Below are 23,866 nucleotides of genomic sequence, written 5' to 3'. Positions count from 1 at the left end.
CATAGAAATTAGCCTTACTAGCCTCCTTAGCATGTGCTAAAAATAAAAAAAGGGGGTTAGCAGCCAATTAACACACGATCGAAAAGGAACAATAAATCAGCTGCCATTTATGAAAATGGTCTGTTAGTAGGTAAATTATGATCATCCAGGTGAATGAAGTCCTGTGAAGAACCGTTTGAGGTAACAGGGGCAGTATCACCGATTTTTACGTGCCTTTGAATAGCGAAAAACGGACGTATTTGTATCCATAGAATTGTTGATATAATGGTTCAGTGTTGTTAACAATTACCTTACGAGTGTGCACAATCTAATATTTGTTTTCTTTTGCTGCGGATGACCTGGATGGAAATGGTTACTACTTGAAAACATTGGCCAGTTTTTTCAAGTGCTTGTATTTCTGAAAAATTGCTAAAAACTAATTTATATTTTGTTCTTCATTGAATAAATCAGTTCATATCTTCTTCCCGGTGCTCTAAACAATTTCATGTTAGAGAAAAAGTACTATGTTAAATATTTGCGTAGCTTTGATGGTGGTCAAAATAGAGCAAACTCTCTGTGATAGTGCCCTTTCAAACAGCCCTTCTCACGATTACACTCACTCGGGTGATCACAATTGGTATGCACAATCCAAACCTAAAGCACATCGGGGAGCTTCTCGTTATATCAACAACGAATTGAAATACAACAATAAATCGTTCTTTTTATCCATTGTTACGTTAATTTGTTTTCTTTTGCGTTCAGTAGGTTCATACTATCCTGCTGGAACCGTTGTTTTATTGTTGTTGCAGTGGTCCTTACAAACATAGCTAGTACTCATTAACATTATTTGCATACTATTAGGTCTAGCATATCAGAAAGTCCACTCTAAACTTTGTCTTCATCTTAATCACTGAATTCTGGAACAGAAACTGTACAATGAATCAGTTATGTAATACAGAGAACTTGAAGTGAAGAGTGGGAAGATACCAGCCTCGTTCCAAGGCATCATAGCCGGCTTTACCTTAAGAGGTTTGGGACTGAACTCGAGCGGGTGACGTCACATTCGACTGCGTTCCAAGGAAAACTGAAGAGGAGCCCTCCTTTAACCTCCTGTGCAATTTCTTCTTCACTTCAACCCTTGAATGTATGCAAGCTGTAAAATTTTACACGTTACTGTAGTTGTATGCACTGTGTTGCCAATAGTCTGTTACAAAAGTTCGGCAAATAGTGGATAAAGCGAATTCCAGCTTAGAGTGCACAATATAAGAAATACCAATGTCGTTTTTTCGCAATCTTTGTGATTAATCATTACCCCTGTCCCAGGTCCTGATCGGCCACACTTTAGGCGGAGAAGTCTTAAGACGGGATGAGTTTTAAAAGAGCTACTGAACAACGCCAGGCTCATGCTTTCTACTTCATTGCCATGTCCAACCTCCTTCCCAGGGCCCTCTCTCCTCCTCCTTTCTCGAGGAAGGAAGAGAGAGGACCCTGGGAAGGAGATCGGGCCATTCCGGGGCAAATTTTCTCCGTTTTACAATCAGAAGGAAAAGGCTCTAAAATAGAAAGGAAATAAACGTTGCCGGCGCAAAACTGCACTTGCCCAACGGTAAATCTTGACTGCTATCTGTTTTGTACTTGAATTTGAAAATTCAGCTTTTAACACCCTAGCTCTGCCCTGATCATGCACCAGTTATCCGAACCTCTATCCAGTAAAACACTGTTATATTTTATGTTCCTGAAACTTCAAAGCATTTTTCGTAATTTTTTGAAGTTTCCGACAAAACACAACTGACATAAAAATTTTTAATGTAGTCATCGAGATACCACAGTGGCACATCTCCTTGCGACAGCACGTGATAATGAAAATCACGAATATCGTATTTTCGTCCCATTTGTGCCTTGGACTCATTGCGCATCCTCCAAACCTCCAGCTGACCAATCATGTATGAGGTAGCTTGACCGGGCCAGGCCTGGTAGCGGCTGACTTCCTTGTGGATGACGTCACTGTTGTCCCACATGTATTGCCTAAATAAGGTCAGTGCTTCGTCACGTGTCATGTTCTTTTGGTGAAGAGAGGTGTCGATGATGAGGCGAAGCGCTCGCCAGATCTGAGATTTGATGACACCATAACGACGCAGCGGCTGGTCTTTGTATAAATCTAAGATAAAGACGAAAACACGCGGAAAAGTTAGCTTTACATGACTATTGTTGCATGCTTCGTCGATAAGTTCTTCCTAGTTTATCTGAAGCCATAAGCCGGAAGAATGAATGTTCATCAAGAGAAGATATTCTCTCGTAGAATCTGTTTGGAGCCTGGACAAAATGAAGAACAAGAGTAAAACCATGGAGGCCTGGAGCCTAAACCTCGTTCCCAGTGCTTTTCCTTTAAAAATTGGGAAAAGTCCTGGTCCTGATTGCTGGAGCCTCAATTTTTCTGTCTTGGAGCCCTGAAGCCCTGCATTTTTCGGTCCGGAGCCCCAAACCTCTTTGGGAATCTAAGAATACCCTAACCACTGAGCTACAGGGAGACTCGTTGTGAGTCAGTTCCTAGGTTCCCCGGCAGCATGTGACATACTCTAGCATAGTTACCTGAGTCAAGGCTCATAAGTGGATGTTCAGCGTACACGGCCCATCCTTCTCGATATGCACTGATAACTTTTGGTCGAAACACACTTGGGCATGGTGCTCTGTTTCCGATAAAAAATACACCAGATAAAAACGTTTTTTAAAGCCTTAGAGTCTAGATGTCTCACATTGTTTCTTGCATAGGAGTTCGTCTCGGATTTTATTGGGAGTGCATGGCTTAGAGCAACAAACCTTACAGACCAAAATGTACGATTTAACACCTAAGACATTTCCAGCCCGTTCTCCAAACGACAAAAAACTGTACCATCAACAAATAGTGTAGATTAACAGGCAATAGGTAACCTTTTCCAAACACAATAGTCAAAAATGTAACTTATGCTCATAATTTCAGGCCAAGCATGGCTCGATAACTACGCCCTCTGATATCATACAAACATAAACTGTACAGCTTATACAGTGAAGCAGACTTCTCTAGAGGGAGCTAACGTAACAATCTGCGGGCACTTGCTCGCCAAAGACGCCGATTTAAGAGTGGTTTCGTGTAGTAAAGTATACGTGTCTTGTCTTATAATTAAGCACGATGTTTCGAACAACTGATCTCTATATCTTAAAGTCCAAGGGGATTAAATCATAGATTCAGCTAAATCCAAGTCGTCTACACAATCGGGTTTACAGCATTGACATTATCGTGGAACTCACCGAGGTTTAAATATTTCCTTGTAACTCGCATCCTGAAGGTGATGCCCAGGAATGCTTTCATGCACTGCAGTAGTCCAGTCCATAAACTCAGATCCCATCTTGTCAACGAAGAATGGCAGTTTGTACTTTGCTATAAATCGACAGTTACCCAGGGAGGGGGTGTAAGTTGCCACACCCACAGATGGAGCGAAATTTATAACAGGCTCGTCAGGGCAAGTAGGAATCGTTCTTTTGTCGCCCATGAAGTGAAATAACTTGAGCAGTTTAGCTTGAAGAAGAGTTAAAGTGCTGCGAGTGATTTCGATCCAGCGCGACATGGTGGAGTAACGCCGAGGACAGCTATTTGCTGCAGCTGGATAAAGAATAAAGGCGTGAATATTCAACTGGTGAAAGACTTCACACTGGACTTGCCGTTGACTAGTATAATCATAATCAAATTTGTTTTCACTTGTTCATAAGAGATCTGGCCTGTAGTCGATAACCAATTCTTTTGAAGTTCTCATAGATGCTCCTTAAAATCGAAGATACTACCCTAGGCGATGACATCACGGCATCTGTCTATATTTTATTCCTATCGCGATAAATTCCAAATATCGTTTCTCTGCGTACTGAATCGAATTTAGGAAACGCCTTATCATCTCACATTTTTAAAGCTTAACCTAAGCTTTCGAGTAACTTTTCTTACCTGCTGTAGATCTGCATTTCTGAAAGGCCTCGTTGTTCGACTCGTTTACAGGAAAAGGTTGCTTGTTCAGGTAAAGAGAGAACGAGTTTAGACGAGTTTTGAACTCGGATACAGCATCGCTTTCATTGGTTTTCCCAGTTATCACCTTTGCTATGTCTACAGCTTGACGGTAATACGTGGTCAGCTGCTTCCATCCAAGAGCATGCACCTCATCTAAGAGGAACAAACACGAAAGAAACACGTGCAGATTAAAAAAAAAATTAAAAAAGATAAAAAATGCGGTATGCCTAGGAGAATACAAAATAATCAAGGTGCAAGTAAATTATCAATTAAACGTTATTTCTTTTTTTTTTCTTTGCGGTTTTAAAATCAGGAAAATCGCGAAAACTACTGCTTCTTTCCGCAACTTTGTTACTGAGCACATGTTTCACCTTTTGCAAAATCACTTTGACATATTCTATCCCTGTACCTGGTCAATTGTACGATCCTGCTCCTGCCATCCCTAGTTTTTTTTAGCGTCTTTTGGTTGTTCGTGTTTTAATTATTATTTGTATAATGGGAGGTGCCTCGCATGGGTCCTCGCGTCCCGTTCGCATCTGCCCTTTTGACCTTATCACTTTAAATCACTTTGCACATATTTTTCATTTCTTTCTGGCTGTTTAATTTATTGTATTTAACATGTGTGATGGTCAATAAAGCTGTTAAAAAAAATGTGATCATAGTTAAGTAAAAAGAAAGTAGCTCATACAGAACAAAATTCTTCAACTTCATGTAAAGTCAGTGATGCAAGATAAGGCCTTTCTCAGGATACAGCTCCTTCCAGATTCACGAAAGTAACTTCAAATTGGATGAGCCATTAATTTAATTCTAATGGAATTTTTCAATACGAAATCGTTTAACATGTTACAGAAATATCAGCAGACCATACTTGCCTGGTGTGTGGTTTGTCGAGGTAAAATACGACAGCACTCCTGTATAAGCTTGTCTTCCTTCCATAATCCTTTCTCTCCCATCCAATGTTTTACTGGTCCGTTGAGAAGTCCTTGTCCCATTGACATAGACGTAATCAACAGGTCTCGTTCCCAGACCACTAGACACATTGCTAGGTACACAATGTGCGATATGCTCATTTTCAAGATATTGTAGTAGATCGATCACTGGTAATCCAACGAATTTAACCACAGCCTCAGATAGAGATTCTGACATAGTTTCTCCATATTTCGCAATCCACTGTGATAAAAGTGGTATTTCAACACTAGATATGAACTTTGTTATGCGATAACCTACCCCGGCCCAAGATAACACACTGTCGGGATTTCGGGTGGTATATAGAGAGAGGTAGCTTCGTTTTATGCAGTCCATCCCATCTTTGCATTCATCTAGGGACCTGACCATTCCAGATGCCACACCTCTCTGGAGGTTCAATTTGTACTGACTGATCCCAATCTGAAATTTCGTGAGCATATTTATTGCATCTTCTGCGGCTTGGATTGTTTTGTTTGCCTTTGTAAGGAATACGTAAAGAGCTACGTTTATTTCGCTTGGTATTGATGTGATTGGTTCATATCTGCACCTTTGACTTGGTCCTAGCATCCATGCTCCTGAATGAAGAACAAGAGATGAAAAAGGAATGAATAAATGGACGAAGAACAGTAAGAATAGAAAGGAAGAAAGATCAAGGAACAAGATACGAAGAGTGAATTAAGTATGGAGAAACGATCAAAGGAATAACAAATTAGTGAATGACATGTAACATTACGAACAAGATAAACGAACAAATATGAATGGACAAAATTTCTAGAATAAATAAAGGAGCGAATGACTGATGATTAACTGGCTGAGTGACTGAATGAAGGAACGAACGAATGAACAAATGAATAAATCATTATGAATGAATGAATGAATGAACGAACAAACGAACGAACGGACGGACGGACGGACGGACGGATGGATGGATGGATGGATGGACGGACGGATGGACGGACGGATGGACGGATGGATGGATGGATGGACGGACGGATGGACGGACGGATGGACGGACGGATGGATGGATGGATGGATTAATGGATGAATGGATGGATGGATGAATGAATGAATGAATGATTGAATGAATGAATGAATGAATGAATGAATGAATGAATGAATGAATGAATGAATGAATGAATGAATGAATGAATGAATGAATGAATGAATGAATGAATGATTGATTGATTGATTGAACGAATGAACGAACGAACGAACGAACGAAGGAATGAATGATTGAATGAATGAATGAATGAACGAACGAACGAACGAACGAACGAACGAACGAACGGACGGACGGACGGACGAACGAACGAACGAACGAACGGACGGATGGACGGACGGACGGACGGATGGATGGATGGATGGATGGATGGATGGACGGACGGACGGACGGACGGATGGATGGATGGATGGATGGATGGACGGACGGACGGACGGACGGACGGACGGATGGATGGATGGATGGATGGATGGATGGATGGATGGATGAATGAATTGATCGATCAATTAATCACTCCAGAATTCTCTACTAAGCGTTAGCCCTAGTAAGGAAATGGGAGATCGCACGAGACAAAGAAAAAAAGCTTTGACCTTACCTGTGTAGTAATTGTTCTCGTATGGTTTACCAAAGAAATGTTTCAGTTCGTGGTCTACAAGAGCCAAAAGTTTTCTTTCCCGAAGCTTGAGTCTTTTCATGTCCATCCTTGATTTCATCTCAAGAAATTCCTCATACAGCGCTTTTGCCTTGTCCGTCAGCTCTTTGATTTTCCTTGGTACGGGATTGTAGGGTTGGAACGCATCCTTGGTGTAAGAACCGCCGTGGGGAGTAAATGTTTTCTGCATCGCTTTTACCTTAGCCAGAAATGACTCTAGTCCTACAAGGTGTAAATAACACAGAGTTGATTTACATTAAACTCATTTTATTGTGCAAATGAAAATGAATTTTGAATTTTCATTGGTTACAAAGACTTATGTAGCTTGGTCACGACAGATCCAACATGCTGTTTTATTTTTGTTTGTTGTTTTTGTTGTTGTTTTAATCAAGGAACGTTTTTTCCCGCGCTTGATACCTGTTTCATGTTCTCCCACGTTGGGTACCCGCGGCATGTCTATCCGGGTTCTTTCAGCAGTTGAAGCCTGTTGCGTGTTTTCCCTCGCCCGAGACTGCTTCCAGTTATGAATGACTTATTGCTTATAAATCTGTAGTTGATGCGAGTGGTCAAATATAATTACTTCTGTGCATGCTGGTTTTATGAAAGTCATCAGAAAACCACCCCCGAGGGGATGCTCGTCGTCTCGCTTAGGGGTGTAAATTTCGGATTTTGGTCTTACTTAGGTTGTTCTGGGCAAAACGCCATTATATTTAGCCGTGAAGGTCTCGTTTAGGTTGCACGCGAAAAGTCACTGTATATCTCATTTGTCTGTGTTTTAAAGTGGTCTCTTTACGGGTGAAATTAAAAAAAAAAAAAAAAAAAGCTTGGGCCACGCCCAGATTGGTCTCCTTCAGGGGTTTAATTCAAAATTTCCGACGAGCATCCCCGCCCCGGGACTTTCATATGAGAGTCCCCCCCTTCCCTTCCGGGAAACCAACCTACATAGTGAGCCTTTGAAACTCACTAGTTAAATGCTGGGTACAATATATGCCCCAAAAAACCAGGTTTTAAGTGAGAAGATGTAAAACACTGGAAAAATTAAACCAAGTTTTGGACCTTATCGCAAACTTCATGAAAATATGGCTGATTTTGGAAATCATGACGTAGTTACAACCCTGATATACTCCCGCGCTACTGGTTTCAAAATTGATATTTTTGGATGGACTTTGCACGTTTTTGAAAAGTTCCCAGCAACCTCTCAGAAGTACTAATAGCCGGTTTAAAACAAAGATAATCCACACGTGATCTGAGGCTTCGTCCACTGCAATACAAATGTAGAAATAAATATATTTGCTTTTATATCAGAATGAAAACAAGCCTACGACTTTTCTACTCTTGCCAGTGGTCTGTATGAATAAGAAACATTATATCGTTTAGTCGACAAAAGACGACCAAAATTAATAGCTTCACCTATCAATCTTAATCCTGCTGGAAATGACGATTGTTGTGTTTTGTCAATTCATAATTGAAACAGCTGCTTCGTTGTCGATAGATGTTCCATGCAGAAATATAGTTCAAGCGAAGCCTAAACAATTTCTCAGCTAATTTTTATCACAACACCGTCCGGAACGTTTGACATACGCTCCTAAATTTTGAAATACTTTGAAAATACGTTTAGACCGATCAAACAGATTTTCGGTAAAACGATAAGCTCCTCCTATTACCAAAGTCCTCTTGTTATCAAAAAGGAAGACAAGTTCGTGAAAACATGTCAGTTTGAAACACTGATAATTAAGTCTCGTCAAGGTTAGTCTTTCTAGAATAGTTAGACCAAGAAGAATCACTGCTTGCCGAAAAAAAAAAGCCGATAAATGTTAATATTGAAGTGAAGCAAATCATTCGAAGACCTGGGGAAAAATAAATTGTGAGAGCAAGATGAGAGTTATTATAACAGACGCCCTTAAAGGCAAACATGCGCACTTTACCTGCTCTCTTGGCTTCCAGGGTAAATTCGCACGGGTTGACCGGGTTCGACTGGTTTTTGCTGGTCGAGGAGTTTCTAGTCAGATTGCATGATTCAGTCTTGCGTTCTGTGGTGGGTGACTTCTCCCTTTGTGATAAGGTGATTAGCACCACTCCAGCTAGCAAACAGCCCACTCCCAGGAGCACAATAACACCAGCTAAAATAAAAACTCTGGAATGTCGTCGATTCGTATGCTCGGTTGAATCGCTGGGTGTAGAACTGCTTAAAAACAGGTGGTTCGGAAGGCGCAGTTGATCGGCTGAAATGCAGTTCAATTCGTGATCACCCATCCCTGCCTTGATAACGATTGCCAGATGACCAAACGATCGAGACGAAAGCGCGGACGACAAACTTGATGTTATAAAGACGAGGCGATGAAAGAAGCAATCGCGATGCAAATGTCAAGTCGATGTAGACAAGGACTCAGTAATGATGGGTTTAAAATTGGGTACAGTAAAAGATTATCCATTGACCTTTAAAATTAAAACTAGGTTTTTAAAAGAAGTGTTATAATTTCTTGCTTGAAAATCAGAGGCTTTTTGTCTTAGTCAAATCTCACAAAGGTTTATTTTCATGCCATGTTTTTAATGTATTTATCTCACGGTTTAAAAGCTTTCAAAGATGATATCAGTAACAAACATATTACCATCAAAATAACAATTCTGAGGATTACCATCTAAAATACGACAAGAATTGGAAATCTAATCTTGAAAAATTCATAGTAAGAACAAGTATTTTCAAAAAATTTAACTCGGACACTCTAAAAACCTTGCGGGACATTTTTGTTTTTCTTCTGAAACGGGAAAATAAAACCATTTTAAAAGTGAGGTATTCCGTAAGTTTAAATTTGTATCAGTAAATATTCACCACAATATAATCCAACATTGTGATTAACTGATAAGAATCAATGTCGTCCGGTTAAAGCCACAATATTATAACGTTTTCTTCACAGCAAATGAATTCTCAGATAGAAGCTTAAAATTCGCCATGACCTCAAACATCTTGACGTTGAATAAAAGAATATCACGATTCACCGACAGTAAAGTGCGGGCACAAAACAAGCCAATATCTTTATTAAAAAAAAAATAAATTCCTCACTGAAAGGTACCGTTAAAGTAACTTTCTTATTAGTTCTTTACATGTCAAATGTATTTTTCCAAACCTCAAAACATGACCTAGACTAAATTAATAACTTGATGAAAAATCACTATTTACACAAATGCAAAAAAGACAGGAAATTCTTCCTGCTTTCAACTGTACTTTCAATTATGTTTATATCAAACACAATTTTAACCTTCTGTCTCACCTTTGATTTTTTTTTTAAAGATGATTTTTTAATAAAGAAATTTATTTTTAAAATATAGAAACTAGTTGCTGTGGAAAGGATCTTTTAAAATCACTTGTTATTGAGGGAGATTACTGGAACAAGGGAATCAGTGATTTGCAGATATCATATCCCCAAGACGTGACTGTTGTCATACTCAGTGAAAGGTATTATTCCTGTAGAAGATGAAAATGTTTTCAGTGATGTTTTTATATTAATTATTTTCGTAACACTCGGAACAATGTGGGGAAATTAATGGTACGAAATAGTAGAACTTTAAAAGTGTTACGAAACAAAAAGCCACGGATACCAGTAAAGTTTTCTTACCGAAATGAAAATGTCAATCTGTCACATGATGTCTCACAACTGAGTCGGAAATAGGCTAGGATGACACTGAAACTTATATTGAGAAAATCTCCTTTGGGAATGAAAAAAAAAACTATAATTTTACAATAGGGATGTATAAAAGACAATGAAAATTGCCAAATGAGTGACATTGTTTTGATATGATATCAACGAATACAGAGCCATGCAAAGAACTGGTTTGAATTTGTGCGTACGGTATCTGTGTATAACATGTATGAGCTTGTATGGTGTCAATAAGTTAAACGCCATCATCATTTAGGTGATACATGCTCTGACGATAAAATTTTAGCTCTTGACCTGAGTTGACGCAATCGATGAGATAAGCACAGCTGTTTGGCTCTCTTTGACACACTACTTATGCTGAGGGACTCTTTTGAGGGAGAGAGCGGTAAATGAAATATGAATAGACAACGGCATGAAGCTACTTAAAACTGAGATTGTCGCCTCTATAAAATCTATAAAACTGATTTTGGGCAAAACAGTGAGACGGTTCCAAGACAAAATTTGATTGTGAAAAACCTCAGGGCTTAAGTAAACGTTGCATCGTTGCTCACACGTTAGCTCAATCTTTAAAATTCATCATGTATCCGTCACAAAAATGTTTAGCGCAACAATCCACGCAATAACTTGATCAGGGTAGAAAAAATCATCATCTACATCATCATTGTCATTACCGGTGGAACTGAAGAAGCTACAATTCAGCTCCCCTCGGCTGTCTATTATCAGGGCTGAGCGCCGAAGGAAAAAAGCCGGGCCCAGTTGTTCGAAGCCTTAAGCTAATCCTGGATTAACGTGAACTTTGATCCAAGTTTTCTCACTAATCAATAAAGATTCTTCCAAAAGATTTTTGTCCCTCAGTATTGACTTAGACTTTTCTTTACCTTTAGCTTGACATTAGCCTTTATACCATTTTCAACGAGCGAGATGAAAACCTCGGTTAATTTTTAATCGTGGATTAGCGCTAATGGGCTTTCGAACAACCGGACCCTGATGAATTGTCTAACCTTGAAGACAAGACGTGGGAGTAAGGAAGCGAAGCGGGGGAAGGCAATTAAGCATTTGAACAATCGTGACTGGATCAGTCTTAATCCATGTATTTTGCCGGCATTTCTCAATTATTTTTGTTTAAGGTTGTTCGTGTAGCCGTAGCAACACCGCGCGGTGTCTTGTTCCCTTTCGCTTCGCCTCTTTCACACCTCCCCATTTTTATGGTATTTGTCAGTTGCTTCAAAGTTGCCAACGAGATCACGAGTCCTATTCTCCAGTCCATTTTTGTAGTCCAGCCCACGATTCTAATTTTCTCGTTACACGTGGCAAACCGATTGCGCAAGCGCAGTTGCTTGCTGAAAGATGGCGGGCAAGTGACATATGAACTGTGTCTGGGTATAAATTTGCGTTTTATGCACTCTGTGTCTGGGTATAGATTTGCGTTTTATGCGCTCAGAATGAATTAATTTCCTTGGATATGTGCTCTACAAGAATCCGTGACGATGTATAATCTTCAGATATTAGTTCTGGTTTTATCAAACCTTGCAATCGTCGCAGATTGCAAAACTGTTCGCGGTGTTTTGAGTTCCAGACTTGCCCGTCTATACCAGGGGCAGTACATCACAAAGTTCTGCTTTCACGGTAAGTTCCATTTTTCTTCTTGTAATAATTATTAAGCAAGATATTTCTACATTGGCTGAAAACCAAATGTTTACAGGATAAGTTAGGGTGATTCTTCATAACGGTGAGTTGGCGACAAACTTGGAAGTTTTGGAGCTTAGTGTTTGATTGTCTGTTTTTTGTTGATGTGCAGTTGTTCACTATAAAGTTGGGTCATATCCAGGTCATCAAAGTGAGTTTTCAAATCCTGTATGCCATTAACGTTTCGCATTTTCCCTTAACTGCAAATCATTGTATTTTGCTATGCTGTATTTTCTATTCTTTTTATTCTGTGTCTTGAAAACATTTTGTCCATATCTTGTTAATAACCTCTAATGGGGTATTCCTTTGCGGCCAACCAGATCACCTCAGATCCCTTTCCTTTCATGTTCCATCATGCAATAATGTAACCGTAAAGCCCTGGTCGAACAACTATCATTGACTACCATGCGCCGTTTGACCAGGGCTTAACAAGGCAGTTCTGTGGTGTCTGAATCAGGATGTATCAATACCGATACTTAGGATAGGTTGTATTCGCAGGGACTTCATGTATAGGAGTAGATGTTGTCCTAGTACTCTCATCAATAGTCAGGTGCTGCCACATAACACACCTACCAGTAACCAAGAATGTTATGCAAGAAGAATGTTGGTTATTAGTTATATTCAATGTTACTCCACAATGTTCTTCCTGGTCCACCATCTCCAAAACATAAATAATTTTGCAGTCTGTCTTCAACAACGTTTGTGAAAAGGTTTCTTCTTATGATTAAATTAAGGTGAAGCACTAGTGACATTTAAGCTCAATGCAACATCAACTGGGAAGCTGTATTTCTACCTTGACGAAAAATGGTCCCAGGTTGAACAAACTTCACAATGTCAGAACAAGTTGGACCTGGCCCAATACTCATGTAAGTAAACTGTAAGGTTCATAATAAAACTGCTTTTTTTTAAACTAGGGAAAGTGCACATTTTTAACCTGTCCCAGGTATTTAAATAGTTGAAAGCAGTGCAGAGAAAACGCAAGTCACCTATCCATTTTCCTCTTGCATATTTTTCTTCAAGTCAGTATCTGCTATCTGAATACCTGGAACAAGTTCATTTATTATTATTTCTAACTTATGTGAAAGAGAATAAGAGAAACATGTTTGAGTGAAAAATTGTTTCAGTAGTTTAGCAACTTCAGCTGTCACAAATTACAGGAATCCAGGAAGAATTAGTTTGGGTTCGAGTGGGATTCAAACCTTGGCCTTGTGAAACCAGTGCAATGTGATCGTCAAATGCACTTTGAAGCTAGCCAGAAAATTGGTCATCCAGGAGTTTTTTTCAGGCTTTCTTCTCAAATGCTGAAGTTATGGAAATCACTGTAGATTGTTCACCCATAAAGAAAATATGCATGTATGGGTAGTTTAGGGACCATTATTTTTTTAAGAAGTGTTAGAAGGGGAATAAAAAATCTAAACACTGTCTTTGATGAGGGAGAAGGGGTGGGGGATTCACCTGAAAATATTGATCTTCCCTTTCAAAAAATGAATGGCCCTTTTTGAAATTTGATTACAATTAATTTCAGTTTTCAAATAGAAGAAAGATCCTCGCAGTAGTACGCAACTTAAGCAGTTGCAAAAAGAAACCCTGAAAAAAATTCAGGCTTGAACGGGATTCAAACCCATGACCTCTACAATGCCGTTGCAGTGCTCTAGCGACTGAGCTATCAAGCCAACTGGGAGCTGGTCACATTGCGAGTCCGTAATATACCCGTGAAGGATGAATAAATAAATGTAAATATATGAAACTTACATTTTGAACTACGGATGAAAGATCAAATGGAAGAAAGATCCTGCGAGGATATTTCTTCCATTTGGTCTTTCATCCGTAGTTCAAAATATATGTTTCATAATATATTTACATTAATTTCAGTTTTGATACTTTCCCTTTCAGTTGGACTGGACTCCACATCTGGGGAGAATAAATTTTCCCCATGGGATGATCCCAAGGTGTGGCATGTGCTGTATGCCGACTCTGTGACTTGTGACTCCAGTGTACCAGCTCTTGAAGATGTGACATTTACACTGGAAATGTTTAATCCCGATTCAGAAGGAAAACCAACAAACCACTGTGGTTGCGACGAGACAGGTTTGCTCATAGAATATGTTGTACCTAACTTATCTGTACGATAGTTCTTTTCCCATCTTATTATTATGGCTGACCTGGTGAGGTCTGTGAAACTGAACGTTCTGATTGGTTCCGAGTGGTCCGAATTTTACTGTATGGACTGGTAGGATGGACCACTCTGGAGTTGATACACTGGATTGCATTTTCAAAAAAACAAAAAACAAAACAAAAACAAAAAGTTGACGTTTGTGTTTTACAAATCAATCTCTTCCTGGGTGTCTTACCCGCAGATGAATTTTGTTTAAAGAGTTTGTGAGAATGGTATGATAAAATGTTTGTACTCAACTTTTGTCTTTGAATTGCTGTTCCCTGCTTGCCAGTAGGGATTTGTGCAAAGTTGTAAATTAGTCATAATAATGGAACCTTTCCTGAATTTGTTTGCTTGATCTGTATTGGGAAAATATGGCATATTGTCTCATTTTTAAAAAAACTTTAACTAAACGTTTCTACTACAGACCTCATGGTAGTTCATTATTACTTCCCCTGCTTGTAATTTTTATGGAATAAACTTTGATTTTCCTCTCAGGTTTGCTGTCATTTTACGAGATACTTGCATTCCTGTACTTTGCTGGTGCAATAGCTTATGGTCAACGTCTGTGGCAAACAATCCAGAAAGGAGGACCTATGCATATGGTATGATTAATCTGTCAATTCTCATCACAGATTGCTACTTGTCTTAAACAGATATTGTATTTGAGAAAATTGACCTTAATCACTCTTAGGAGCAAGTGTTATGTTAAACAGGATTTTCTGCGTGGTAAAGTGCTTCATTGTTTTAGACTTAAGCAGTACGCATACCATAGTGAAGAAGAGTTATTTTTCTTTCAGGTGATAAAAATGCTGTCAGTGGCTATGATTTACCAAGCTACTGGGAATTTTCTTGCACTAATTCATCTATACAGGTAATAAATACCATATAAACAAATGAATAGGCAGAATGACTTTATGTGTCGCTGTTAGTGTGATGTATGGAGCCTTCAGGATGGTGAAAACAGGGTTTAATTGATGATTTTTTTCTTCTTTGATGCAGATATTCCAAGAATGGTGAAGGCTACCCCTCACTTAACAAGCTTTCAACAGGTAAAAACCTTACATTAAAAACCTGTAATCTCAAACCTTGCACATCCCAAACTTTATGATATCTTCAATGAGAATCCTATCAAAAGATGAATATAATTTGCTTCCCTTGTTTTGAGAGGGTTTTCCAACACTTTTACTCAGCTCCCACAATGTTCAAAATAACAAAACTCCATAAATTTGTCAAACCAGTTGTCATCATCATCTACAAATATTATTGTTAATGGTGTTGCAGCCTACATTCTTACATATGACATTATCATGTCACATATATCTTGTTCTAAGAGCTTCCTCCCATGGAGGTCCTTGATGCTAGAAACTGGGGGAGGGGGAGGGCTTTACTTGACATGGCTGATGGACTTAACATAGGATCCCAGTTTAGGACTAGGAAGTGGTACTAACTCTGCTTTTAGTGACTTGGTTTGTGGCATGACTCTACAATCAATGGAAATTGAACCTGTGACTTTCCACATGTCTGATGCTGTTTCTACTAAAGTTTCATACATGAGACACTTGCCTAACTCCTCCTAAAAGACTAGTTTTGTTGTGTCATTATGCAGTATTGGATGGCCTAGCAGAATATCAGATGTTGCTGATGATGGCAAAATTATCGACTGGTTGGACTCTAAGTTCATCCTTCTCTACACTGGATCCAAAACAGATGAAGCAGATCAGTGCTGGAGTGATAGCTATTTCAGTTCTTGAGGTGTGTTTATGTAATGTTTAAAACACGAGCAGCAGTGTTTTATCGGGATTTAAAACCACAAGGTGCAGAAGAGTGGTTTTAGACCTGATAAAACACGTGCTGTGAGTTTTTTGAATGGTTTCAAAAACATTCCTGGAAAAGCATGTGTCAAGAGAGTTCATAACAATGATGCTTTTGTGAACGTTGGAAATCAGCATTATTACGAGAAAAATGTTAAACACCGCATACTAATAAGGAGGAGGTTTCATCGGGTTTTAAAACCACTGCACGTAATGTTTTATCGACCATTTGATAGGTCAATGGGCTTATGAATTATTAATGAGTTTTTGAAGTGATGTTTGTTGAGACAGTTGACTACCGTTTCAGTTGTGTACTTGAACAAAACATTTGACTGTAGTTTGACCTAATTTTCTTTTGCTTCTTATTGTAGGTTGTATTGTCATTTTGGGAGACTGGTCTTCTTCTAGTTCTTGTTAAAATTGTTGTGGCTGGTGCCTTTGGCTTAAATATAAGTAGGAAAATCACAGAAGAAAAGAGCACACTACGTAGAGAATTTTACATAAAGTTTGCAAAGGTGAGTCATTGGTAAGGTTACAACAAAACCTTGTCTCAGCGCTATGGCCACCTAATTTTTGTACTCATGTTTTTTTAATGTATCAAGAGGAACCATTCTCATTAATACTACCATACTAACATATTTCCTGGTCAAGATTAGTGTGTGGGGCAAGTTACATAAAACTTACTGCCAGGCATAAATACTAACCTCAGAAATAAAAAGAAGAACTAACATCCAATAAACCTTATTTGCTTCATTGTTTTGTTGCCCATTACAGATCATGTGACGGTACTCTAGGGAGTAGTTTCTTCTAGAATTGGTCATATTCATGTTGGCATGCATTCTTTACTTCCAGAAAGACAAACGATTGATTCTCCTAAGAATATCACATGGTTTTGAGCGAATGAGGTCTAATTTCTAGTTATGTAATGTTTTTCTTTGCTCTAATAATGAGACCTCTGTGCCTGGGGAAATGGAAACCTGAGAGAAAACTGTGTTCATCCACAGGTAACCCTAGGTATTTCTACATGTATATTCTAACACCATGCAGCAAAAACCTGACTTTCTGCTTTGTTTTTCAGTGTTCTTTAACTTGGCTTCTAGCGTACCCTGCATTAGCAATTCTGTCATTAGTGCTTCCTATCCACACTAGATTTAAGGTGAGATGTCTGAATGAAAACCTGTACATTTCTGCCAAGTTAAAGTAGACCAAGAATACACAAACTGTGAAGTAACTAAGATGCTGCACACATTGGTCTAACTCAATACCAACAGTATCAAATATTGGTCCAGTAAACAGCTCAAAGTGTGCATGTGGTTGGCTATGATTAAAGTGATACTATGACGAAAATGTTTGTTTTTCTTTTTGGATTTTTACAACGTCAATTCAGTCAATATGTCCATAATTATAAATAATACAACACATTTGCATTTAGAATGATGGAAGCGAGATAAGTTGGGAAATAGCCAGCCAAAAACCACTAAATATCTGTCTGCCATTACGTAGTTCGCAGTAGAGAAGCCTGTGATTATTTTATAAGCAGTCTTCACGCAAGATTTGGCCTTCCTCTGAAATCGCAAGTTTCCACTTTGTAGTGTGGATAAATTTAAGGGCACTGTAAATCTTGATTGGGATGCCGAGGCCAGCCATAAAATTTTTAACTTAAAAAAGCTTGGTTACTTTTCATCTTTTCAGGTTATCACCTGGGGCTTGTTGACTGCTCAGTCCTTATCAATCTTGTTATTATACAGACTGTTCTTATCACGGAGTCTATACTGGGAGGTATCCTCCCTTGCTACCAGCACCCTTCCTCTCCGCATGGACAGAGGATATGGCACCAAGCAATACAACTCCGAGACCAGGACTGTTAGAATACATAAGCATATTGCAGTAAATTAAACACAAAATTTCAACTTGTTAATATGTTATTTGTTTGAATTAGAAACATTGTTTCCCCATGGGAAAAATAATATATTAATTTATTTACAAGTTTTTCATGAACCCTAAACTCCCTCCAAGGTGGAAGCAGTTTTTGTTTTGCTTGGTTAACCATTCTATGAAAATTTATTAAGCTGGCAGAATTCCAAGACAGAATCTTAAAAACAGTCCAGTGTTCAAGATCCTATGTCTTACAGGATTTAATAGCATATTTTAGATCACAATGAGGATCCTTGTTGTATTGACATTCAGGATCCTGGAAAGGATTCCGCAAGGTCTTAACAGGATCCAACAAAATCCTATAAAAATTATTATGACCTTATGTAAGACTTTTACCAGGGTACATATATAAAGATGTCCATCTTACGTGGTGTCTGTCACAGAGAGAGGTGTTGGCCTACAAAGGTGTCTGTCTTAGAGAAGGATCCCCTATTAGTAAGGTGTCCATTTTGGAGGTGTAAGACAGGCATCGATTTTCCATCCTATTTATCTAAGTGAGGTGACCATTTTGAAGGAGATGAACAAAACGGCTGAAATATGATGGGGAAACATTTTTCAAGTGTCCGCTATAAAGAGGAATTTACTAAGAGGGCACTGGCATTAGTTTAAATGCTTGATTTGTTGAGTTTAAAGAAAAGTATTCCATATTATTTCCATTATGCAAATTTGACTTATTTGGTACTTCTCTATATGAATATTAATTATTTTTGTATCAATAAAAGGACAGATGGACTGCCCAAGTTTGGAGTCCCTTTTTTTCCTGTTGCAAAACGAGGTTGATAGAAAATGAGCTCTTGTTATGATATGACTGAGGGACAACAAAGAGGACCCAAGATTCCTAATTTTAGAAATACAATAAAGTTGTCAACAGAGAATTTGTACCTCAGTGTTTTGAATAACTTCATTAAAAGAGACAGCAAAGTTTGCTTAGTGTAGTGTTATTGTCTTGTCTCTTGTTGCAAGAGGAATTGAGTTTCTCCATTCAGCACTGATTTCCACCAGGGATAAGGTACAATGTCTATCACCTTCTATCTTTGCGGTCACCATAATCATTTCTACCACGTTTTTCATAAAGTCTTCCTTCATCTTGTCTATAGTCTCTTTGTTTATCATACCTGTCCTTTCTCTCATTAAACGTCAGGTCTTTATCACTACGCGATGAGTGATAACTACTGTGTCTTTTGTCTCTGCGATCATCAGGTACATCTCGCTCACTGCGTAAATGATCACGCTCATGAAAATCACGCTTGTACTCCCGTTCACGTCTTTCAATTTCACGATGGCGGTCTCTGTCATGTTCATGACCACTTTTTGAGTCATATGTCATATCACCTTTATCTTTGTAATCTCTTCCAAAATCATGATCACGCTGTCCTCCATGAGCACTGTTACCTTTATAATCATGTGATTTATGATCATGTAGTGCATCTCGTTCAATCCTCCCATGCCTGTCTCTATCTGTTTCACGCCTCCTATCTTCCACCCTTTCCTTCCTTGGCAATTCCACTTTCAACAAATCTGTTTTCTCTTTTTTCTCCCCATCTTCTTCTTCATCTGAACTGGTCATCTTTCTCTTCTTCTTTTGAGATTTCTCTTCCTTGTTTTTGCTCAGTTTCTTTTGTTTTTTCTCTTTCTTTCGTTTCCTTGGCAGCTCTAGTACATCCTCGTCCTTCAACTCTGGGGGTGAGGGTGGGGGAGTTTTAGGGGCACAACCTTCTTCAATGATTTCTTTATACTTTCCATCTTCGTCCTTTTCGTCACTTTTTGGCCGGCGGTAGTTTGAACAGTGATCTACTCTAATTGTTCTCCCACCAAGCTTTAAAAACAAACATTAAAAAAAATAATAAAAACCCACTTTTTAAAAAGGTCTGAAATGAGTAGTGCCTAAAAAGTATTTGGTTTTATTTTTCTGCTTATTTATGACTTACGTAAACTACCACATGTATGGAGTATTTTATTTATTTATTTAATTTATTTGCCACACCTCAGTACAGTTTCTATCATGGAGAAGAACCTGTACTGGATACTTGGCACTTTCACAACTTTTAACTCTAAAAACAAAATGTTTATTGAAAACCAGAAAGTTTGATGAACAAGCCAACCTTTATTCCATTGAAGTTGTCCACAGCCAAAATGGTGCTACGTTGATCTTCATAACACAAGAAGCAAAATCCTTTGGTTTTTCCAGTTTTCTTGTCTCTGACAAGATTTATATTCACTATCTCGCCATACCTGTTGGTATAAAAAAGCTGTTACCTTTGATTTTTACCTTGAATGTTGTTGACTGGAAAAGAACAGAGCAGATAAAGATTTCATGTCAATGTTTAGGGTACTACCTAAAGATTTCACATAAACATAAACTCAAGGTACAGATAAGGCAAAACGGTCTCAATGATTATTCAAAAAACTTACTGAGAAAACACACATAAAATGTCCCCCTCTGTTAGACCGTATGGCAGTCCACCTGGAAAAGAGAAAATGTTTTGATGTAATTCTTTAACAAGACAAGAAGACAGTGAAAGCATGTAAGAATTGTGTGTGACAGGAAAAATCTTCTAGGGCTGCTTTAGTGGCTGTGAAGTCTTTTTTATTTTTGGATCAGTCCTGAACAAGTTGGCAAATAACAGCTCAAGCACAATGTCAGAGAGTAGGCTATCCTTTCTGTTGCAACAGGGTATCCACAGTACTGTTGAAGGGTGAGGATAGTTGAAGAACCTTTGGTCGGGAGGTCCAGCCTGGCCCTTAACCCTAACCTCAAGACGACAATCTTTGATTTTCATACCTATTTAAGACAATCTCAGGGTTGTGCTGTAGTCCCAGTTTATCCTATTGGAAGGGTTTTTAGGTGACTCACCCTGTCGGGCCACACAGCCCCCCTCCCCCCCCCCCCCCCATCTTCCAGCCACAATGAAAGTGACAGTGATGATGTTTGGTGACCAAAATATAAAAACATTGACAAAATTTCTGGGTATAAAAAAGTACCAATGTCTTAGTTGGCAATGCATGCCCTCCATGGAGCTAAAGAAATGAAGAGGATTTGACGCACAAATTGTTGAGGAAAACATTACCTATGAAGATGTATGCACTATCTTTGTATTGCTTGTGCCAAGCTTGGCTGTCCTCCACTCCCATGTCCAACATCCTTTCATTCAATTTCTGAATGTTTTTGACATTTCTGTTAACATCAAACAAACATTCAAGGAAAAAGGTATAAGGTACTACACTGGTGCCTAGAGCCCAGAAAAACTATAACATCTGTACTTTGAAGTATGAAATACACAAAGCTGTAATCTCAAGACCTCAAGGTATTTTAAATTTTACGAATAGTCCAATCTTAGATCAGAACAAAACCTGGCTTTTATAATACGTATCATAACAAATAACTAAATTACAACTTCCTTCACCATGAATGCAGATAATAATTAGACAATGAAATTTTACTTACGTTAAAGGATTCATGTTGCCTTTTCAATGAATGTTACCAGCTTCTAAAACAACAGAATGATCAATTAAATTTCTTCTTCTTCTTCTCACATCAGAAAACAAAATGGCGCCCGTTTTTACCACTGACCGTAAAATCGTGCGGGCTCAGTGGGTACTAAATAAGGTAAAGATGGCCATATATAGCATATGATTCAATTTGCCTAAAAAGCGTTGCGTGACAATATGTGACAAAACGTTCAATTTCCACTGAAAGAAGTGTGTTTTGTCTGAAAACTATGGAAAAAAGCTCTTGGATCGGAGGTCATAAGTCATCTGTTTTATCATTAGATGTTAACAGAGAAGGCATTTTAGCCTCAGGCGGAGAAGAAGAACTCTGCATTTGGTCAAAAGATGGTTCATCCCAAAGCAAGCTTTCATATTCTACAGCTGATGACTCTAAAGAAGTTAACAGCGTCTGTTTTTGTGTAAAAAACCCAGAACGCTTATACGCCTCATGCGGGAACAAAATATTTGGTTATGATCTAAGAAATCTCTCTTCTACTGTTTGCGAGTTCGAATTCAACGATGATGAGGTAAACCAAATCGCCATTCACGACAAAGGAGCGTTTCTTGCAGCTTGTGATGACAGCGGCGAGATTAAAGTCATCGATGTGCAGTCGGGAAAGTTGTTCAAGTCGCTTCAAAATAAACATGATAATATTTGCTCAACAGTACAGTTTAGGCCAAACCGCCCATGGGAGATTGTCTCTGGGGGCATGGATTTCAGAATTATCAGTTGGGAATTCTCTTCTGGTAGGGCACTTCAGGAGCTGAATGTCCAGGAGCTCGGAGGGGAATGCGATGAAGGGGCCTACTTGGTGAATCCACCATTTGTGCACTCTGTTCATATGGTGGGAAGTGGAAGAATGTTTGCGGCTGGATTAGGTATAATTTTTACTGACCTGAAAAAAGATACAATCTTTTCTCAAGTATATTTGCAGGGCTATCAACCTCGCATGTCTTCAAATATGGAGAAGGGAGGCCAAATTCACGTTTTCACTGGGGGGGTGGTGGGGGGAGGAAATTAAACATTACCAAAAACAACGCTAAACATTTCACATTTTGACATTTAGACATTTTGTCTACGACAAATAGCAAATTTCGTCAATTATCCGGGAGATAACAGACATAAATCTAGAGATCAGAAGATATGGCTCAAAATCTGGAGACCGGGAGATACGGTTCAAAATCTGGGGACTCCTGGATTATCCGGGAGTGTTGACAGCACTGTATTTGTGGCTGGGGGACCAAGGGTTTGGCAGGGTTGTCATAAGCTTTCAGCCACATGTTGCATTGACCATCATACCCATAACAATCTTGTTGCTTTCTGAATAAAATGACCCTACTACTCTCATGATCATCTGTAACATAAAGGTTCTTTTCAAGGTGTTCAGCTGTAACAGGTTACATCCCATAATGACAGCTCTGGTTGGGGTGTGGGGAAGAGTTGATTAACGAACTTACATATTGCTGTAGCATGTTATGGCTTCATTCCCACATCCCCAACACTTCCTCTTGCATTTCCTTCTAATGATGTCCCTCTTTCTTCTTGTTCCCTTCACTCTCTGCTGCCTTCTGTCCCCTGATTTCCCACTTCCTGCCCTCTTAAACCCCCGCCCTCCCCTCCAAGATCACATGACAAAGTGCGAGCAATGATTTATGCAAGTGTTCCACCTGGGATCGTGAGGAAACAACTGTTTGTAGATACAGTAAATCTGATCACTGCTTGATGTACAGTACCACAATCTCAGTGTTTATCACTGATTAAGAGTAAGTTCATTCAAAAACACTAGAAATCAAGTGGAAGGGCAATAGTCTACAATTTTGTACTGGACTACCAATTTTATTATCAACATTTTTTCTTTTCCCGTTTAGGGGATGGTAATATCCAGCTCTTCAGGTTTGAAGGCAAGAAGAAGTTTATTCCTGACCAGTGCCTCAGGAAACATACTTCCAGTACATCTCAGGTCCACTTCCCTAAATTTCATCCAGACGACATGCTAGTGTCCGGTGGCAATGACTGCAAAATTATTCTCTGGAATTTAAGTGGAGGCACATGTAATGGAACCTCAAGTTCAGAGGATACAGCGTCTGCAAGTGCTGTTTGTGTTACTCATGAAGTGGAGCACAAATCTAAACCAAACTGGATTGCATCTAGTAAACTCACACAGAATATATTTGTTGCTGATCAAACAAGTGATATTACTGTGTACCATGTGACATGATGTCAAGACAGCTGTCTTGTCATCAATGTTTACTCTAAACAGCCCTCCAAAGTTTTGCACTGTGCAAAGAAGTATACATCTTAATGCTACAATATATCAAAACGTTTTTGATCAAATAAAAGTTTGATTTCTTTGCAGCAGTGGATATGGAGTCATTAGATCCCTCTAAACAGAGCTTATCCAGCATAAGCAAGTTTTTTTTATTGAACTACACCAGTTCAATTCCAAAAAACTTTAAAATGTTTCTTTAAGGCAATACTTTCTTAAAATCACTCAAGACAAAAG

At 38.8% G+C, this 23,866-nt stretch overlaps 4 protein-coding genes and 1 non-coding gene across 5 annotated transcripts; 2 read left to right on the top strand and 3 right to left on the bottom strand.

The window, feature by feature from the left end:
- Positions 1-72: 72 nt before the first annotated feature.
- Positions 73-9,051, bottom strand: LOC146449567 (uncharacterized). The gene is made up of 7 exons (XM_085101931.1): positions 8,553-9,051; positions 6,571-6,849; positions 4,882-5,550; positions 3,950-4,162; positions 3,265-3,616; positions 2,569-2,666; positions 73-2,137 (listed from the first exon to the last, which is right to left on the bottom strand). Exons 1-7 carry the CDS (start codon positions 8,878-8,880, stop codon positions 1,707-1,709), a joined length of 2,370 nt encoding a protein of 789 aa, XP_084958057.1. The 5' UTR covers positions 8,881-9,051; the 3' UTR covers positions 73-1,706.
- A 131-nt stretch (positions 9,052-9,182) lies between these two features.
- Positions 9,183-9,247, bottom strand: LOC146449566 (small nucleolar RNA SNORD36). Its single transcript, XR_014860711.1, has one exon. It is a non-coding gene; the product is annotated as a small nucleolar RNA SNORD36 (small nucleolar RNA).
- Positions 9,248-11,605: 2,358 nt separating this feature from the next.
- Positions 11,606-18,803, top strand: LOC146449565 (integral membrane protein GPR180-like). The gene is made up of 11 exons (XM_085101746.1): positions 11,606-11,688; positions 11,723-11,909; positions 12,704-12,835; positions 13,863-14,057; positions 14,623-14,729; positions 14,925-14,998; positions 15,127-15,176; positions 15,734-15,879; positions 16,310-16,453; positions 17,017-17,094; positions 17,631-18,803. The coding sequence occupies exons 2-11, from the start codon at positions 11,771-11,773 to the stop codon at positions 17,832-17,834; spliced, it is 1,269 nt and encodes a 422-aa protein (XP_084957872.1). The 5' UTR covers positions 11,606-11,688; positions 11,723-11,770; the 3' UTR covers positions 17,835-18,803.
- Positions 18,804-18,882: 79 nt separating this feature from the next.
- LOC146449564 (uncharacterized) lies at positions 18,883-21,446 on the bottom strand. Its single transcript, XM_085101747.1, has 5 exons — positions 21,319-21,446; positions 20,942-21,048; positions 20,286-20,337; positions 19,976-20,105; positions 18,883-19,689 (listed from the first exon to the last, which is right to left on the bottom strand). Exons 1-5 carry the CDS (start codon positions 21,330-21,332, stop codon positions 18,895-18,897), a joined length of 1,098 nt encoding a protein of 365 aa, XP_084957873.1. The 5' UTR covers positions 21,333-21,446; the 3' UTR covers positions 18,883-18,894.
- An 89-nt stretch (positions 21,447-21,535) lies between these two features.
- On the top strand, positions 21,536-23,721 carry LOC146449563 (WD repeat-containing protein 53-like). The gene is made up of 2 exons (XM_085101748.1): positions 21,536-22,241; positions 23,232-23,721. Exons 1-2 carry the CDS (start codon positions 21,593-21,595, stop codon positions 23,579-23,581), a joined length of 999 nt encoding a protein of 332 aa, XP_084957874.1. The 5' UTR covers positions 21,536-21,592; the 3' UTR covers positions 23,582-23,721.
- The last annotated feature ends 145 nt before the right edge of the window (positions 23,722-23,866 follow it).

The sequence above is a fragment of the Pavona decussata genome, unplaced genomic scaffold (assembly GCF_977016875.1).
Source record: "Pavona decussata unplaced genomic scaffold, jaPavDecu1.1 SCAFFOLD_602, whole genome shotgun sequence".
Lineage (NCBI taxonomy): Eukaryota > Metazoa > Cnidaria > Anthozoa > Scleractinia > Agariciidae > Pavona > Pavona decussata.
The sequence above is the reverse complement of the archived record's forward strand: the minus strand, read 5'-3'. Positions and strand labels throughout refer to the sequence as shown.

Excerpts from the sequence above, each read along its gene's own strand:
- LOC146449567 (XM_085101931.1), bottom strand. The coding sequence starts at position 8,880 with ATGGGTGATCACGAATTGAACTGCATTTCAGCCGATCAACTGCGCCTT. Across the intron at positions 6,850-8,552 it reads CCTGGAAGCCAAGAGAGCAG|GACTAGAGTCATTTCTGGCT; the intron begins GTAAAGTGCGCA and ends TACACCTTGTAG. Across the intron at positions 5,551-6,570 it reads CGAGAACAATTACTACACAG|GAGCATGGATGCTAGGACCA; the intron begins GTAAGGTCAAAG and ends TTCTTCATTCAG.
- LOC146449565 (XM_085101746.1), top strand. The coding sequence starts at position 11,771 with ATGTATAATCTTCAGATATTAGTTCTGGTTTTATCAAACCTTGCAATC. Across the intron at positions 14,058-14,622 it reads CTGTGGTTGCGACGAGACAG|GTTTGCTGTCATTTTACGAG; the intron begins GTTTGCTCATAG and ends TTTTCCTCTCAG. Across the intron at positions 15,880-16,309 it reads TAGCTATTTCAGTTCTTGAG|GTTGTATTGTCATTTTGGGA; the intron begins GTGTGTTTATGT and ends TTCTTATTGTAG.
- LOC146449564 (XM_085101747.1), bottom strand. Across the intron at positions 20,338-20,941 it reads TAGTGCATACATCTTCATAG|GTGGACTGCCATACGGTCTA; the intron begins GTAATGTTTTCC and ends TCTCTTTTCCAG. Across the intron at positions 20,106-20,285 it reads ATTTTATGTGTGTTTTCTCA|GTATGGCGAGATAGTGAATA; the intron begins GTAAGTTTTTTG and ends TTATACCAACAG.
- LOC146449563 (XM_085101748.1), top strand. The coding sequence starts at position 21,593 with ATGGAAAAAAGCTCTTGGATCGGAGGTCATAAGTCATCTGTTTTATCA. Across the intron at positions 22,242-23,231 it reads AATGTTTGCGGCTGGATTAG|GGGATGGTAATATCCAGCTC; the intron begins GTATAATTTTTA and ends TTTCCCGTTTAG.